General features: G+C 52.1%; 9 protein-coding genes across 9 annotated transcripts; 6 read left to right on the top strand and 3 right to left on the bottom strand.

The window, feature by feature from the left end:
• Nucleotides 1–35: 35 nt before the first annotated feature.
• AUEXF2481DRAFT_704002 (uncharacterized protein) lies at nt 36–2,987 on the top strand (the record flags this gene model as incomplete). Its single annotated transcript, XM_013491103.1, has 2 exons — nt 36–82; nt 235–2,987. The coding sequence occupies 2 exons, from the start codon at nt 36–38 to the stop codon at nt 2,873–2,875; spliced, it is 2,688 nt and encodes an 895-aa protein (XP_013346557.1). The 3' UTR covers nt 2,876–2,987.
• Nucleotides 2,988–3,676: 689 nt separating this feature from the next.
• AUEXF2481DRAFT_27289 (uncharacterized protein) lies at nt 3,677–4,569 on the top strand (the record flags this gene model as incomplete). Its single annotated transcript, XM_013490818.1, has 5 exons — nt 3,677–3,820; nt 3,883–3,981; nt 4,051–4,222; nt 4,297–4,493; nt 4,537–4,569. The coding sequence occupies 5 exons, from the start codon at nt 3,677–3,679 to the stop codon at nt 4,567–4,569; spliced, it is 645 nt and encodes a 214-aa protein (XP_013346272.1).
• Nucleotides 4,570–4,818: 249 nt separating this feature from the next.
• Nucleotides 4,819–5,274, bottom strand: AUEXF2481DRAFT_2851 (uncharacterized protein; the record flags this gene model as incomplete). Its single annotated transcript, XM_013490722.1, has 1 exon — nt 4,819–5,274. The coding sequence occupies one exon, from the start codon at nt 5,272–5,274 to the stop codon at nt 4,819–4,821; it is 456 nt and encodes a 151-aa protein (XP_013346176.1).
• Nucleotides 5,275–5,645: 371 nt separating this feature from the next.
• On the top strand, nt 5,646–7,766 carry AUEXF2481DRAFT_2850 (uncharacterized protein; the record flags this gene model as incomplete). Its single annotated transcript, XM_013490721.1, has 1 exon — nt 5,646–7,766. One exon carries the CDS (start codon nt 5,646–5,648, stop codon nt 7,764–7,766), a length of 2,121 nt encoding a protein of 706 aa, XP_013346175.1.
• Nucleotides 7,767–7,868: 102 nt separating this feature from the next.
• Nucleotides 7,869–8,225, bottom strand: AUEXF2481DRAFT_2849 (uncharacterized protein; the record flags this gene model as incomplete). The annotated part of the gene is made up of 1 exon (XM_013490720.1): nt 7,869–8,225. One exon carries the CDS (start codon nt 8,223–8,225, stop codon nt 7,869–7,871), a length of 357 nt encoding a protein of 118 aa, XP_013346174.1.
• Nucleotides 8,226–9,031: 806 nt separating this feature from the next.
• AUEXF2481DRAFT_558917 (uncharacterized protein) lies at nt 9,032–10,184 on the top strand. The gene is made up of 2 exons (XM_013491102.1): nt 9,032–9,591; nt 9,652–10,184. The coding sequence occupies exons 1-2, from the start codon at nt 9,151–9,153 to the stop codon at nt 9,931–9,933; spliced, it is 723 nt and encodes a 240-aa protein (XP_013346556.1). The 5' UTR covers nt 9,032–9,150; the 3' UTR covers nt 9,934–10,184.
• A 1,146-nt stretch (nt 10,185–11,330) lies between these two features.
• AUEXF2481DRAFT_63157 (uncharacterized protein) lies at nt 11,331–13,862 on the bottom strand (the record flags this gene model as incomplete). Its single annotated transcript, XM_013490956.1, has 2 exons — nt 11,331–13,705; nt 13,757–13,862. The coding sequence occupies 2 exons, from the start codon at nt 13,860–13,862 to the stop codon at nt 11,331–11,333; spliced, it is 2,481 nt and encodes an 826-aa protein (XP_013346410.1).
• Nucleotides 13,863–14,045: 183 nt separating this feature from the next.
• Nucleotides 14,046–14,952, top strand: AUEXF2481DRAFT_556969 (uncharacterized protein). Its single transcript, XM_013491101.1, has one exon. The coding sequence runs from the start codon at nt 14,151–14,153 to the stop codon at nt 14,742–14,744; it is 594 nt and encodes a 197-aa protein (XP_013346555.1). The 5' UTR covers nt 14,046–14,150; the 3' UTR covers nt 14,745–14,952.
• A 208-nt stretch (nt 14,953–15,160) lies between these two features.
• On the top strand, nt 15,161–16,294 carry AUEXF2481DRAFT_27282 (uncharacterized protein; the record flags this gene model as incomplete). Its single annotated transcript, XM_013490817.1, has 1 exon — nt 15,161–16,294. The coding sequence occupies one exon, from the start codon at nt 15,161–15,163 to the stop codon at nt 16,292–16,294; it is 1,134 nt and encodes a 377-aa protein (XP_013346271.1).
• Nucleotides 16,295–16,367: the final 73 nt, after the last annotated feature.

The following is a 16,367-nucleotide window of genomic DNA, read 5'->3' as shown; positions in this document are numbered from 1 at the left end:
CTCTTACAACACTGCACAACACATCTCCAGCTCAGATGTCATCAGAAACAGGACTACAACCGGAGATGGCAAACGTCGACCGGTGAGTCTCTTTCTTTCATTCCTTTCCCATACTCTCATCAATCTTCCTCGTTGTTGTGTCGTCTTGTTACACTCTTCATCATGACATATCATACCTTCCTCCTTGTTCTCTTCCATCAATTATTGAATGTAAATATTGAGAAATTGTTACAGACCCAATGAAGACGTGCCCGTCGCCGCTGAACAAAGTGATGATCTGTTTGGCGAGGAACCTAACGGAGAGTCCGTCGACGATGTCGCCAAGGCACCCGCCATCGACGGCCTCGACGATGTTGCTGCCTCGAAGCCGGCGCCGATCGCCACGGATCTTTCTGAAAACGGCCCCCCGACTCCCGCTGACTCACAAACCGTCGATCCTCAATCCAGCTCAGACGCCGCTCAAGTGACAGAACAATCTTCTGGCATTGAAGGCGTTGCTGAATTCATTCCTGCTGACGCGAACCTCAATCAGCCCCTCGTCTCACCATCAGAACCGCTCGGTGACGGCGAAGCGCACATCACTAAGGATACTGAGATCACTGACGCGCCTTCGCTCGCACCTGCACCCGAGACCGTCACTACCATTGCGCCCGAAACCCAAGGTGACGAAGAGTCAAAGTCTGCTGGTACTGACAGTGTTGTTAACACCGGCCCCAACTCAGATCAACCTGCAGCCTCAGATCTTCTAGACAGTGTTGCTAACCAGTCAAAACAAGACGACACAAGACCTGGAGTAGAGCAAAATTCCACTTCGTCAGATCTTCCCGTTAGTGCTGCTTTAGCATCAAAAGCCCCTGCCATGGATGTATCCGCCGCTCAGGCATCTGCCACACTCCCGGTCGACACATCTATCGACCAGGAGATGTCGGACGCGCCTTCTGCTGGAACTGTCCGCGCACGCGAAGAAGAGGATGATGGAGCTAGCGAACCCTCGGCAAAGCGCGCAAAGACCGGAGACGATGTCAATGGAGAAGCGCAAGCCGAGTTCAAGGATCTAGGAGCTTCGAAAATGGCCCAACCAGCACCTGCCACTTCGAATGGTGGGACTAACGGTATTGCCGTCAGCGTTGTCCGCCCTCAAAACACACCTCGCATCAGTTCTGGCCCTATCACTAAGAATCAAAAGGCCTTCTTGATCGAGAAGATGAAGAATACCAAGAAAGTCAAGTCGGCCTTCTGGTTCACAAAGCCCGTCGACTATGTTAGCATGAACATCCCTCATTACCCTACCATCGTCAAACAGCCCATGGATCTTACCACAATCGAGCACAAACTCAAGACTGATCAGTATGCGTCGGTGGATGATCTTGTGTCCGACTTTGAGCTCATGGTCACCAACTGCTTCACCTTCAACGGCATTAACCATGCCGCTTCGGTCTCAGCGCAGAACCTCAGGGCCTATTTCATGAAGCAAATGCAAATGTGCCCGACTGGTGAAGCTGCACTGGTCAAGCCCAAGCACGTCGCTCAGAAGCCGTTGCCAAAGCCAACTGCAGTACCCCGACCCGAGCCGGTAAAGCCCGCTGCGCCTGTCAAGTCTCCTGCGAACGAAACTTTTGCCTTGTTGCCCGATGGAACACCTATGATTCGCAGAGATTCGACTGCCGGCAGACCCAAGCGTGCAGTCATTCCTCCTGCTCCGCGCGATCTTCCTTACTCTACATCCAAGCCCAAGAGGAAGGAAGCCCAAACCGGTTTGAAGTTTTGCGATCACATCTTGGAGGAATTCCGCAAGTCCAAGTATGATCGCTTCGCTGCTCCTTTCCGTATTCCTGTTGACCCTGTCGCACTCAACATCCCCAACTACTTCAGCGTCATCAAGACCCCTATGGACATCTCCACGATCACACAGAAGCTCAAGGGTGGACAGTATGCATCCGCAGAAGAGTTCAGAAATGACTTTGAGTTGATGTTCACCAACTGCTTCCGCTTCAACCCTCCTGACAACATCGTGCATCAGATGGGCAAGGACTTTCAGGCCGAGTTCCACAAGGAATGGTCCAAGAAGGACAGCTGGATCAAGAGACACACGCCTCAATCTCAACGCGCTAGTCCCGTGTCAGATGCAAGCGATGATGAAGAATCCGACGAGGCACCTGACGGAGACGATGAGCACGACAACAATGAAGCTACCATCACATTGCTCAGAGAACAACTGGCCGCCATGCAAAACATGGTTGCTTCGATCTCTGGTGGCAAACGTGCATCTCCCAAAGCTTCTAGCAGCAAGAAGAAGAGCAAAAGCAGCAGCGGCGCCATCAGCAAGCCCAGCAAGAAATCAGCCGGAAGTTCTATCGTTTCTCGCCCTACCATCAAGACGGGCTCCAAGCCTAAGAAGCAGCGTCTGGTGACCTATGACGAGAAACAGGAGATTAGTAGTGCCACAGAGCACATGAGTGCTGAGCAGGTGGAGAGACTGACCAACATCATCACTGAGAATGTCGCCAAATACAAGGACATGGCTGGTGACGATGTTGAACTTGAAATCGACGATTTGCCTAACGAGGTGCAGCACAAGCTTCTCCGTTACGTGCGTACCATCTTCCCTAAGGCCGAGCCTGTCGAGATGGATGCAAACGCCATCGACGATGATTACGAACCTGAGAAGCCGTCAGCGCGTTCCGGCGGAGCCGCAAAGAAGAAGCACAAGCCCATGAAGAAGCACGAGCAAGAAGATCGCATCAGACAACTCAAGGAGCAGATGGCTTCCATGTCTGGTGATGTCGACTCTGTTAGCAATGGTGCAGCACCTTCAGCTCAGCGTCGCGCCGACAGCAGCGATGATGATGACAGCGAGAGCAGCGAGGAAGAGTGAATCCACCCTTCTGACCATGCTCATCACTCGAGTCGGACTCGATTGCTCAGCTGCAGAGAGTAGTAGCCAACGCTTTACATTATTTGCGTCGGATGATAACGAGACCAAGGCCGAAAAGCATGGAAGCGAGCAAAGCAGCTCGCGAACATGATGATGAATGACAAGAAACACGACGTACCCTGGTAATATCTGTGGCGTGTGCACACATACAAAAACATTCTCGACTCATCCATTCAATGAGAAACAACATGCTTGCTCAAGGAATGCATTCTTTCTTCGCCCCCCAGCAAACCCAAAAGAGATACCCAGAGGGCAGAGTGCAGGAGGCCGGGCGAGTTTGATCGACTTGATGGATGATGAGGAGGCGTGAGAAGATAATTGGCAGACGGAGGCCACACCTTTAAATTCTTTGTACCATAGCCCTTTTTTTCTGTTTCTAGTTTATCAGTAGTCTTCTCAATTGATGACAACACATTTGAGACAGAGCTTTATCGCACTGACCTTCTTTGTAGTAATGTCTTGACTAGCGAACGCCAGTTGAGTGTGAACATGGTTTGACGAGTCTCAATCTGTTGGTGTCAATGCGTCTGAGCATCGAATGTGGTGTCTGTATCTCTTGTGGATCAGCATGACCCTGTCAGCTCGTCCAACCAAAGTCGTTGCCAATAGTGGTGGTCACTGCGGAGCAACTCTCCGACTCCTCCACTCTCCGTGCTCCATCCCCTCCATAAACACAAAAACATACCGACTCTCTCCAGAACCACACATCTTAAACCCCAGCTCACCGAAGTCCTCGACAAAATGCTTCCACAACCAGACGCAAAAGTCTTGCGCACAAACCCTCAATTCGCAGCTCTGTGGAGAGATTTGACGACAAACAAGATACAAAGAAATGGTGTTTCCAGAGATGTTGCATTGAACTCGGAGACAGTAAAGATGAGAGAGGTGTGTTTGCTTGCTACCAAGCTACCAGTGAACGAGCAAGAGGTGCTGATGAAAACGAGTAGGTCTTGCACAGCAAACGGGTTGAAATTGCGGAAAAGGAGGTTCTGAGAAATGCGGTTAGACATGTTGCGTTTGGTGAAGATGGTGGTTTGACTGGCGAGGTGAGTGGTGTGCTTGTGTCTCGGATTACCGGGTGAGAAGCATAGATCACTGATTTGGATGTGTGATAGTTGAGGGAGACGGCTCAGATTGTTTCTGCGCAGTTGGATGGGAAGTTGAGTCCACAAGACAAGGATATCGTCCTAGTCGAAGTCGAGGAATTCATGAACAACATCGACACGATTAGAGCAGCGGTGGGAAGTCACATGGAGCAGAACATGGTGCTGCTGTGTCAAATACTGGGTAGGTTGAAAGAGAGAAAACGAGAGGGTATCATTAAAAGTAGGGGCATGCTAATTTTACATTATGTACAACAGATCCAACACAGCAGCAGCCAGACCCTGCGACGCTTCCAGTACACGCCCAAGCTCTTCAGGCAGATGTCGAGGAAGCGAAATGGCAGCTTGGTGTCAAGCGCATTGAGCTGGCAAGCACTCTGACGCAGCTTCTCAAGACGAACGCGCAGCTTCTACAAACATGCATCCGGATACTGGAGCAAGTGGTGCATGGCAGTGTGGGTCGACACACCCGAGCGCGAGCTGAACATCTTGCAACAGTGGCGCAAGGACTGGAGAAGCGATTGCTGGTAGCAAGAAAGACTATAGCGGGACAAGTCTACGATGGTCGAGCCGAGGAGCAGCTCAGAAGCAAGAAGGACGAGCTTGATTCGCAGGGTGCTGGTTTACGCAGAAGACTGAGAGATCGAGAGCAATGGCTGGAGCGGCTTGAGGGTGTCGCAGGACTCAGGGAGGCGGTCGAGGAGATGGAGAGAATCAAGGGCGAGATATCGAGGGCCAAGGAGGAAGTCGGCCGGTTGGAGAGAGGAGCGTAGGTAAGACTTAGAAGTCGGTGACACGGCCGTTGTAGCTCCAGTCGCTTCCATGGCCCCATCGCAGAGGGTTGTTCTTGGGACCACCAACCTCGCCTGTCTGAGGGTTGACATCGCCTTCGAACTCTGGAGGAGCGCCACGTCGGACGTTTGGGTGCAGTTCCTCGCCCTTGCCATCTGCTTTGAGAGCAGGCGATTGGTTGATCTGGGGCGATTGGTTGACCTGTGGCTTGGAAGGGGAGGCTTCGGCGACCGTCTCTTCAGGAGCTTGCTGAGGAGTACTGAAGGCACCAGTAGATTGCTTCATCAGCTTGTCGAAGACCTCCTGCTCTTCCTTGGGGAGACGCGGCGGCGAGGGCCCTGGAGACCACGATGATCTGAAGGCTGGCGAGGTGCTGATGGCACGGCGAGCAGCGAGGGTGTAGCAAGAGCGGACGGCGAGACGTGCGAGACTGAGTGAGGACATGTTGAAGATTTTGTGGTTTGGAGCTTCCAAAGTTGAATGGGCTGGTACAAAGGAATTGAATGGTTGGAGGCGGAGGTGCTCGGTCAAACTCGAATTTGGCCGCTCGATGATGTCAACACGATAATTTGTCGTCCATACCTTTTCGACTACCTCCCAACCTTGTCTCGAGAATTTTCGATTCGGCAACCTGCTCTATAATATCCCGAATTGCCGACCAAAAGTCAAATAGTCCAAATTATGGATTGTTGTGTACCGTAGAGGGTGGAATAGAATTGACCAAAATGTTTGTCCAAAGCCGCCAAGACAGTGGTATGGTGGATTTGTGAACCCTGATCAAATCACCTTCCCTCTCTTGAAAACTTTCTGGTGCAATGTTTGGTAGAGTATTACGGTCGCGCAGTACCCTACTCGGAAACCCGTTAATTCGGTCTTCATTACGGACGTCTCGTCTTTGTCTGCGCCCTTTGATATTGTCATTGACCGCTGGCACGAAACGTCTTTCTTCAACCGAGGCATTTTCTCTTGCGCAAGACCAACATGACTTGAACGAGCGGAAGCAGCTTGAGATCAAGCAAAAGACACGGAAGCTACCTCTTTCATGCCCTGGCTGCGGTGCTCCAAGTCAGACAGTTGCTCCTGAGGAGGCAGGCTTCTATACTTTGAGTAGGTCTGCTGTCAAGAAATTTGTTCAGGATGATACGAAACAAGAAGACCTCATCTTCCACGCAAGTCTGGACAAGGTTACCAACGAAGTCCTGCAAGAGCTAGGTCTGAACAACAGTCATCTATCTGCTCAAGAAGAGCCCCAAAACCAGACTCCCGTCTGCGATCGATGCCACAACCTCTTACACCACCACACCGGCGTGCCAATTTTCCATCCCTCAATCGACAGCATCCGTAGCATAATCGAGGATTCGCCTCACAAGAACAATCACATCTACCACATTCTCGATGCCGCAGATTTTCCCATGTCGCTTATCCCGAATCTTCTGAACCGCCTCGATCTTCCTGCCCTACGTACACAAAACCGCCGTTCCAAACACCGCAAATATGTCCGCGACCGCATCGCTGATGTTTCGTTCATCATTACTCGCTCCGATCTCCTTGCCCCGAAAAAAGAACAGGTCGATGGTCTGATGCCATACCTTCGCGAGACGCTTCGTGACGCCCTTGGTCGCACCGGAAGAAATGTCAGACTCGGAAACATGCGATGTGTGAGCTCGAAGCGTGGCTGGTGGACAAAAGAAGTAAAAGAAGATATATGGGACAGGGGTGGAGCGGCTTGGATGGTCGGCAAAGTCAATGTGGGCAAAAGTAATCTGTTCGAGGTTGCCTTTCCCAAAGGCAGAGGACAAGAGAAGCTTTCCACACCTCTGCAAGCAGACCTAGAGCCAGATACCTCGTCAGTCCCCGAGGGTCTGAGTGAACCCCTGTCTGATCTCCCTGACATCCAGGAGGCTGGGGCGCACACCGCCAATCTCACTGCCAGTGCATCTGGTGATGCTCCGATCGAAGCCCAGCCAGAAATCAACGATCAGAACGAACCAGACGTCTTTGATGTCGAAGAAGGCTCGCTGCTTCCTCCTGCTCAGCTCGAGGTTCCCTACCCTGTCATGCCCGTCATCTCGTCTTTGCCTGGAACCACAGCTTCACCGATCCGCGTGCCATTTGGTAGCGGAAAGGGCGAGCTTATCGATCTTCCTGGTGTGGCCCGATCTAATCTGGATGAGTTTGTGCTTCGCGAACATCAGCAGGATCTCGTCATGCGTTCACGTGTAGTTCCCGAGCAGTTGTCCATCAAGCCAGGTCAGTCGTTAGTACTAGGGGGTGGTCTAATCCGCATCACTCCCACGACGCCTGATTTGGTGTTCTTGTCATACACTTTCTTGCCTCTCCGTCCTCACATTACATCTACCGAGAAGGCTGTGGCTATCGCTAGTGGCGAGAGAGCGACTGGACTACATACAATCATGACCAAGGGGGCTCGTGAACAGATGGCCTCAGCAGGAACATTCAGACTAGAGTGGGATGTGACCAAGCAGCGTGCTGGCCCACTGACTACCAAGTCGGCTGCTAACATCAAGCCCGAACAGCTGCCTTTCAAGGTACACTCGGCAGATATTCTGATCGAGGGCGTTGGCTGGGTTGAGCTCGTCGCTCAAGTACGAAAGTCAGACAAGCGCAAACCTGCCCCCAGGCCTTTGTTGGAGAAGTTCTCGGATACGGATGCCGCGTCCGACTCAGCAGATTCAGAAACGACTACTTGGAAGCCTATAGGTACACCAGAGGAGGATCTTGTGCAGGATACTGTTCCACAAGTCGAGGTCTTTTCGCCTAAGGGCAAGTTCATTGGAGTTAGAGCCCCTATGAGTGCGTGGCTGCTTGGTGGTAAGAAAGCACCGACTGCCAATACTCGAAAGAGTAGACCTAGACAGAGTATGAAGAGTCTGAAACACAGTCAACGTGGTAGAGAAGCCCAAAGAGAGGGCTGAATACCACCAGACACCTCTTCCCTCTCAATGTTGATTGTTGGTTGGAAAACAAATCTCCCCTTCAAATGACAGATGTCTACGCCAGGATAACGCGTGTAGTCTTCAAGGTGCCCTGGGATCGGCGCCATCACCTCTCTGGATGCTCCCAGCCTCCTGTTCTTCCACCATCCTCAAAGTCTCTTCAATCACAAAGATATCTCGGAACACGACCTCGGCCCAATTCTGAAGGTCGCCCATTTCCTTCAGCTGGTCCACGCTTTGACCGATCGTCTTGTCAAGCTCTTCGGCCTGTCGTGACAGCTTTTGAGTATCTTGGATCAGAGTCCGTTTTTGCGAGGCGATTGATTTGGATGCTGAGGTGATTGCTTCGGTGCGCTCAGTCAGCGGCGCGGTGTGTTCTCGCAAAGTCGCAGAGACCATTTCTGAGGTGGATCTTGTAGTGGATCTGTTGTCAGGCATTTTACGTACTAGCAGATACTCAAGGGCGCTATGCGGGATATGCTGTTTCAACAGTCATGTTGTCTGTATTCCGCGGGATATGAAGGGAATATATACAGTATGATGGCCGGTTGTACGATTATGCATAGCGACGCGTGACGACGGGCTTTCACATGCAAAGTACCAAGCTGTATTGCGCGCTCAATCAATCAACCAACTAACCGAGATAGTGCAAACCCTCCTCATCAAAAAGGCCAATCAACGATCCGAACTCTTGCGTGAATTATTGTGAGTGCGTTAGATGTGACAAGGCAGAAAGTGCCTCTGTGATATAGAGTGATCTCCCTGGCGCGGCCAAACGATCAGCAAATGCGGAGAAGATGACGACTTCATGCATCAACAACAGCTCGTTTGTCTGTTTGGCACTCACACCATGAGGATCTTGAACTAATGGCTGCTTCCTTGTTTCATGCCGATAAGGACAAACGGAGGAGGGTCCTTTTTGAACCCCTCCCAACCTGCGAATACTTGCGTTGCTTGACACCTTTCACATCGTACGGCCACACTGCTAGAAATCACCTTGATAAGCACGCGACAGCAGAGCCGCTCGTCCTTGTCTTCGCCTGGAGAGTATTCACAGACCAACGATACGACACTAGAACTACAGTATGGCGTCACTCACTAGACGTCAGATATCGGTCATCTTGAGTGTCCTTGTAAGTGTTTTGGGAAGCTCGCCTAATTCCTCTACTAATGTCGCATAGTATCTTGGAGCCTTGACTGGCATGGCAGCGTATGTTTACCGTTCTTTTGATCGCCTTTCTGTTCAAAGACTGATCTCTTGACCTACAGATACGCCGTACACCAAGCCTCGACACTCTCACTGCCTATCCCTTCGACGCTCACAACTCTCGCCCTTGCACTCCCACCATTCGCAGGCTTGTGCATGGAAACCAGTACCGCACTCGCATCATCACTGGCCCAGCACCCGAAGCTTCGACACCGCCATGCACGCAACTTCCCGGCTGTTCTCCTACCCTCGACCCTGACCGTCCTTGGCTTGCTGGTCTACATCACTGTTGTCGCTACACTCAGTGGCACCCATATCTCGCCTGTTGGCGGTCTTGGTTGTGCATTAAGAGAAAAATGGCAGACCATGTTCCATGACAAGAACGCTAGCAAGATCAAGAGGATCCAGGAGGCTTTCGACTGCTGTGGTTTTAGGAGTGTACGAGACATGCCCTTCCCATTCCCTGGCCATGGAGTCACTGTCGATACATGCTCGCAGCGTTTTGATCGTCAGACCGGCTGCGAGGGAGCTTGGAGAGACAAGGAGAGAACAGTGGCCGGTCTCATGATCGGCGTAGCACTGGGTGTCTTCGTCTGGGTGGTGCGAACACCTCTATCTAGACCTCGTCTCTGCTTCTCAAGCTGACTTCTCCTGTAGGTTGTCATCATCGTGACTCCGACATTGCACCCGACGTGGGCGCATGAGAGTATGCGTTTGCCTAGTCGAATCATCGAAGAAGAGTCCGATCCAGCAAACAGGGTCATCGAATATCCATCTCAGCGCTACACTGATGATCCTGAAGGAGGCGATGGAGACGCTCGCCGTGAGATTGCCGGTCTGAACAACGACTCTAGGCTTGCCTTGCAGGTAGAGTCATCGAGAGACTCTCCCAGTAAGCTTCTGGCAGACCAAGGGGTGTGGAGAGGAGATGAGGACTGAAGTTGATGATCAAAGTTGGTGGTTGATTTTAGCATAAGGGACTGAAGAGACAATCAAGTAGCTCCAGGTTTTACTTGATAGTCAACATTCCGACAACTGATGGCGAAACGTAGAACAAAGAGACATCAATGGAAGGAGTGTGACTTGGAAGCATGATGTTACTCTCATATTCTTGATCATCTTGAGATACTATCATGGTGATGAACTGGTGTGGTCAAGTATGGTCAATATTCGAGACCAGGGTTGCATCAATCTTGACTTGGAGACTTCGGACCCTCGGACTCCCGAGCCCAGGCCGCCCCCGCGCCACTTCTTTTGAAAGATGACCATCAATGATTTTTTTTTTGGACATTCTGTCGCAAACAACAAATCACTCGCTGCTAGACTTCCTCTCAGATAACGCCTTCATCGCCACTTCAAGTCAACCTTCATATCGCACCGCCACCACAAAACTCCAGCCTTGAACTCCCCCGACCGCAATAACCCACACCTTCTCCAAAAATGGCCGACAACATCTACGACGAGATAGAAATCGAGGTAAGACTCCTGCCCTCCCGCCTCTGCCTGCAACCACCACTGACATGGCGGCTCAAAACAATTAGGACATGACCTACGATCCCATGACACAATTATACACGTACCCCTGTCCATGCGGCGATAAATTCGAAATCAACATTGACGATCTAAGAGACGGCGAGGATATTGCAGTGTGTCCGAGTTGTTCGTTGATGATTCGGGTCATTTTTGATCTTGAGGATTTGGAGAAGACAGGGGAAGGGGTTTGAGGGGTGGATGGAAAGGGTAAAGAGATATGGAAGAAGAAGAAAACGTCAAGGCTATGGACAACGGGCAATGGATAAGAGGGGGAGGAAGAGGACAGGCTTTTTGAAGACATCGCGGAGGTCAGGGTGAACAAGCACACGCACTGTCTGGGATGGATGGACGGCAGGGCCGTAGCGCTGCTCGTTACGTCTCGCGCATAGTCAGGACACAGAGAGACCTGCCTGGTTGTCTCCGTCAGTCAGCATAGCCGCGAAGCATGAGCCATGACCACCCTCATGGTGCGGCTCTGAGAAGGCGTCACGCAGCTAGAAAGCAGTCGCGTGCCTCGGAGCAGTGCATATAGCACAAAGGTCAAGAAAGGAACCAGCGCGTTCAGACGACCATCAAACACTTGTCAAACCCAGACCGAAGGTACAGAGAGCAGACAAAGCATCGTGAGGAGCATGCATGGCTAGATTTTGATGGTCTCTACATGCCATAACCTACCATCTAAATCAAAAGAAATAAAGCTTTTTGTTCATGACCCTTGAAAAACACCCGAAAAACGTCAATGTGGATATCGACAAAAAAAAAAACTCCCATCATGTTTTTATATGCAAAGAACAGCAAGGCATTCAAGCAATCATATCGCCCTTTTCGTTCTCGAGCGTCGCGGTCTCCATACCAGGTCTCCACTCTCTTGCCCATCTCGGCCACATGCGCTTGTACAAGCTCATACCCACAGCATCCATGGGGTTGATCTTGCCGTCAAAGGTGGCCTTGAAGTAACCGTGCGTACCCAGGGATTCCTTGATGTAACCGCTGCGGCCGCGCTTGGTCCAGAGCTGAATGGCCTTGAACCAGGCGACGTCTTCCTCGTTGAAGAACATGTAGCGGATGGTCACCAGCTTCTTGTGGATCTTGTAAGGGTGGCCGGTCACGATGGCACGTTTGGCGATGATGCGGTTGGTGCTGGGTGCGACGGATGTACCGGTGGCAATGAGTGTGTACAGGGGCTTGTTGGCGTCTGAGTCGTCGTCCATCTTGTCATCATCCTCGTCATCTGAGTCGGCTGGTGGCGGAGGAATAGTGGATGTGCGCTTGAGATACAGACAAGGGACGTGACCCCAGGTCAGGGGACCAATGAAGGTGGCCATTCCTGTTTGACCAGGGTGCAGGTAGCGGTCGAACTTGTGCACATTGTTAGGAGTGTTGCCTGCCTGTGAGAACAAGGGGTTGATGATCAAACGGCGAGGGCCGCACTGCATGATCAGTTCGTCCTTGGACTTCAGCGGTGCAGGGTAGTCCCTGCTGAGTGTGATGCTGTGATTGACCGAAGTACGCTTGTGCTCGTGGCGGAGTAAGGAGAATATGCCTGTTGGTGTTGGGAGAGTCTTGAGAGTGTCAGGAGATGACTCGCCCAGACGGACGTAGACGTGGACGCGGGTTCCAGAGGCAACACCTCCTACCAGGGCCTCGCTGACCATGCGATGTTGTGCTGCCTTGTAGTTGGCAATCTCGAGCAGACGCGACCACTCTGTAGGCTCATGCGGCTTGTCCTCATCTTGCTCCCAAGCGCTGGTACGCAAACTCTTGAGACCTCTGTAACGGGCCAATCTCTCGCGGGCAGAAACATTGGGGTGAAGTTCGATTTCGTCAGGGAACTCGAGATCTTCTTCGGCTTCGGCCTTTCGTGATTCGCGATAAGCGGCCAGCTGCTCGGCCTCCTCCTCGGGCGATCGGTCCAGGAACATCTCTGATTGTGGGTATTCTGAAGGAGCGTACTCGGTTGGTTCGCGAGGAGCAAAGCCCTCGGTTCCATCAGCAGGGATGGCATCCTCCATAGCATCGTCCATCTCTTCGTCGCCACTCTCCAAATCAGAGCCAGAGTCCGAGATATCTCCAACGTACCACGCAGACTGGTACTTGGAAGTACCTCTGGGCAGCTTCTTCGGCTTGAAAGCCTCTGGGTCCTCGTCCTCGTCAAAGTAGTGGTGGTCGTCCAGCAAAACACCCTTACGTTCCGTGGCAGCTACAGAAGGCGCGAACTCGGTCATGGCAGTCTCCTCGGGAGCGAGGTCGGCAATGTCATCCTGATCTTCTGAAGGAAGCTCCAGCACGTTGTCTTGTTGAGGCTCGTCATCCATAGCCATATCGTCAGCCGACGTCTTTTTCTTGCTCTCCAGAGGAGTAGCAGCCATGATCTTCTCGATTTGGAAGTCACCCCAGTCTCCAACCTGTAGCAATCTGTCGGCCTTGAGGCCTCTTCCACGTACAGTTCCGGTGAAAACAACTGTGTTCGAGGCATCCTCGGGCCAGGCCATGTCGTCGACCAGCATCCAACTCCTTGCTTCTCTCCAGTGAATGCCCTTGGGTGTGGTGGTGCACAAGGAGCGTACAACATTTGCGCAGTCCTGACGGGCGTCTAGAGAGTGGACGCGCTCTTGGGTAGCGAAGAAATGGGTGATGAAGGACTTGAGCGAGCCCAAGACTCCCGGACGTCTCTTTGCGGGTTCGATTTTGTCGAGGCCTTGGACCAGAGTAATGACATTCGACACGCCCTGACTCTCAATGGTGCGCAGCATCTGCTCGCCCACAGCATCCACCTCTTGATCGGCACTCAGGACGAACAGGACAAAGTCGGCGACTCGGCAGGCATCCAGAGCGTCAAGGACATCGCGACGTCCGAGGGTAACGAACTGAAGCTTCTGCTTGAAGCGGTCAACGTCGACTTTCCAGAGGTTCGAGTTTGGGACTTCCTGTTCAATGTCGACGCTGCGGACGAGGTTTTGGACGGCGGTTGCGCTCGATATGTCTTCGCAAAGGGGAATCACTGCGCAAATGCGAGGAGCAGCATTCTTTCCGTGGAAGACGTTGGTCTGGCGATCGTGTTCGGCGTCCTTGACTAGACGCTTTTGCTTTGCTTGGTTGCGACGGTCCAATTTGGACATCATCTGCTGGTGTGGCGTCTTTCTCGTACCGCGGTCAAAGCCTACTGACTCGACTTTGCCTGTATTGTGTTGGCGACTGGGACTTCGTGATATATCGTTTCTTTACATACCCTTGTTCTTGTCCTTGATCGCACCCTTGCTCTGGTGCTTTGACTTGTACGGCTTGTGACTCTGCTTTGTAGTGCTACGATGATGGTGCTGCTCGTTGGTAACCATGACGGCGACGATGACACTCCGGAGGAATGTAGGACAGCTAATTCGCACTTCTGGTCGGGCTGAACAAAAAACTCGTTAGTAGCGGTATGGATTCTTATCGGCCGCTTATCGCCGGCGCATCTTGGCGGGGCCCTCGGTTGATCTTGCCGGCTTTCGCTCACAGCACTCTGCAATGCCAGGGTCCTTTTCCACCCATGACGTTGACCGAGCATGTGAAAGTCGAGGTCAAGCATTGTCGCGTCCGCCGGCCGACACCATGACCTCCGTTCCAATCACTCCCTCAACAACATGGATGACCCTGTGGCCGAGATCCCCTACGTGATTGCCCTTCTGACCGAGACTCCCCCATCATTACAACTCTCGACGGTCAATCAGTACTTCACTTCCGATGCGAGCTTCACTCACCCCTTCTGCCGGACTGGCTCGTCGGCGCATTCTCGCTACCTGATTGAACGCATCTACCGATGGTACAAGATCATGTCTCCACGCATCACCGCAAACGTCCACAGCGTCTCCTTTGATGAGAAGAATCTTGTCCTGTACGTCGGTCTCACCCAGGTCTTCGCCATCTGGGCTATCCCTACACATCGATCAGAGGTCTCGCTAGTCACCGTCCTCCACTTGTCTCCTCAGAAGGATTCGAGAGACCACGACAAGGTCAAATACTACATCTCCAGCCAGAATGATCTATACCAGACGGATCAGTTCATCAAGTTTATTCTGCCTTGGATCTCCATCCTTGTCCCCATCTGGCAGTTCTTGGCTACCATCTTCTGCGTCATTGGCAGTTACTTATTCGCTCCTGTCACTTGGTGGGAGGAGCACTTTCAAGATCACTTCACAAGGCCCGAAAGACCTCCCAAGTGGAGCGACGCTAGGTGATATATACACACTACTATACAACCTTGATCAATTTACCAAGGGATGGACATACACCCTGTCGGTGTCTTGGAAGCTTCTACGCTGTCCGTCTGTCTTACACATGAACGCCTTCCCGGAACTTCACAGTGTTGCAAGGAGCCATAGAGACCGTGTTGGCGTACATTGTTGACAAGAAAGAGGCCATGCTGCTCTTTGTCCCATACTTTATGCCTTCATTGTCCATGTCTCTCGAGGCTTGTCTATGCATTGTTGATTGTCTTACAGTCACAATAGAGACAAAGAGAAAAATCGCCTTTAGGAAGACAATGGACCTCCAATATGCCTGCCTGTAATATGTTATAAAATGCACTGCTTCTCCCTCTATCTCCGCAATACACCAACACAACAATTCTTCTCTTCTGTTCAGTCTGCCAATCATGCACCCTAACACCCCACACGGTTATCCTCGTCGTTTGAGTGCAGGTATTGGCCGCTGGACGGACCAAAACACCATCCCGGCTGGACCGCAGAACGCCCCTCAACCTCAGACAGCCCGTCCTTCCAAGAAGAGCAAATGGCCTCCCGTTCTTAGTGTCTTCCGCTCGGCTGACAACGATGACACTCACGGCTCATCTTGCAGGTGCGTTAGATGCTTGCATGCCTGTGGTGCACTTAAAGTTCAGGTTGTCGACCAACCTCAGCGTGAGTTCAGCTTCAAGCACCCACGTCCTGCCCCGGCTCCCCCAAGACGCCCTACCCCTCCTCCAAGACGTGCTCCTCCAAGACCTGCTACACCTGGCTCTGCTCCGAGACGTAGAAATTCGAGTCCGACAGCTCCCATGCCAAGACCTACAACCAGACGTCATCAGACTGTCGCTCAACAGCCTCAAATCGTTGCGCCTCGTCCCATCGCTCCCATCTCGATCTCAGCTCTGAACGCTACTTGTGAACCTGCGCCACCTAGCCCAGCCATCTCGGTCACTACTTCGGAGCCAGACTTCGACCAGACTAGATCTAATCGCATGAGCACCTACTCGTACCTCGACGGGCACACTGATCTTTCTGCTTTCGACGATCCACCTTATGCCGATTACTTCGCTCCTAGAATTGCCACGCGTGTCGTTCCGACTAGAGCCAGCTCCACAGCCGTCAACATTCCTGCCATGAGAGGTTTAGTCTTAAACAACGCCACTCCTGTCTTGTCCCAAAAGGCTAAGTTGGTTGAAGTTCTTGGTCCTCGCAAAAGAAAGCCCGTCGCTAACGCTGTCATCCCAGTTCTCTCTGCTGCTCAAATACTAGGTCGCTCGCCAACCAGACCCACTGTACCAGGTCCCGCGCGCCAGCCTCAGATCGTTAGACCCAGCAGAGTTGAGTCGAGTGCAGCTAGCCTATACTTCGACGCCAGCCCTGAAAGTCCCTCTGGAAGTCCCTCGAGCACTCGTGCTGAAAAGGGTTCTGTCAAATACTTCCTCGGTTCTGATAGCTCTTGTAGTTCTGCTTCTCTTACAGCCCCTCTGATAACTCGTCCGAATCTCTCGGATCTCATGCGAGGATCGTCAAAAGAGTTCTGACCGAGGCTCTTGATAGGAACTCCCTTATCAAGAAGCCTTTGGTAGGCCGCAGATAGTTTGTAGCAGGTGAGTC

The sequence above is a fragment of the Aureobasidium subglaciale genome (genome assembly GCF_000721755.1).
Source record: "Aureobasidium subglaciale EXF-2481 unplaced genomic scaffold scaffold_4, whole genome shotgun sequence".
In the NCBI taxonomy this organism is placed as follows: domain Eukaryota; kingdom Fungi; phylum Ascomycota; class Dothideomycetes; order Dothideales; family Saccotheciaceae; genus Aureobasidium; species Aureobasidium subglaciale.
This window is presented reverse-complemented; position numbering and strand designations above follow the sequence as displayed.

Bases quoted from the DNA above. Each gene is read 5' to 3' on its own strand.
- AUEXF2481DRAFT_558917 (XM_013491102.1), top strand. From the start codon at position 9,151: ATGGAAACCAGTACCGCACTCGCATCATCACTGGCCCAGCACCCGAAG. The intron at 9,592-9,651 runs GTGGTGCGAACA...CTTCTCCTGTAG, and splicing joins CACTGGGTGTCTTCGTCTGG to GTTGTCATCATCGTGACTCC.
- AUEXF2481DRAFT_556969 (XM_013491101.1), top strand. From the start codon at position 14,151: ATGGATGACCCTGTGGCCGAGATCCCCTACGTGATTGCCCTTCTGACC.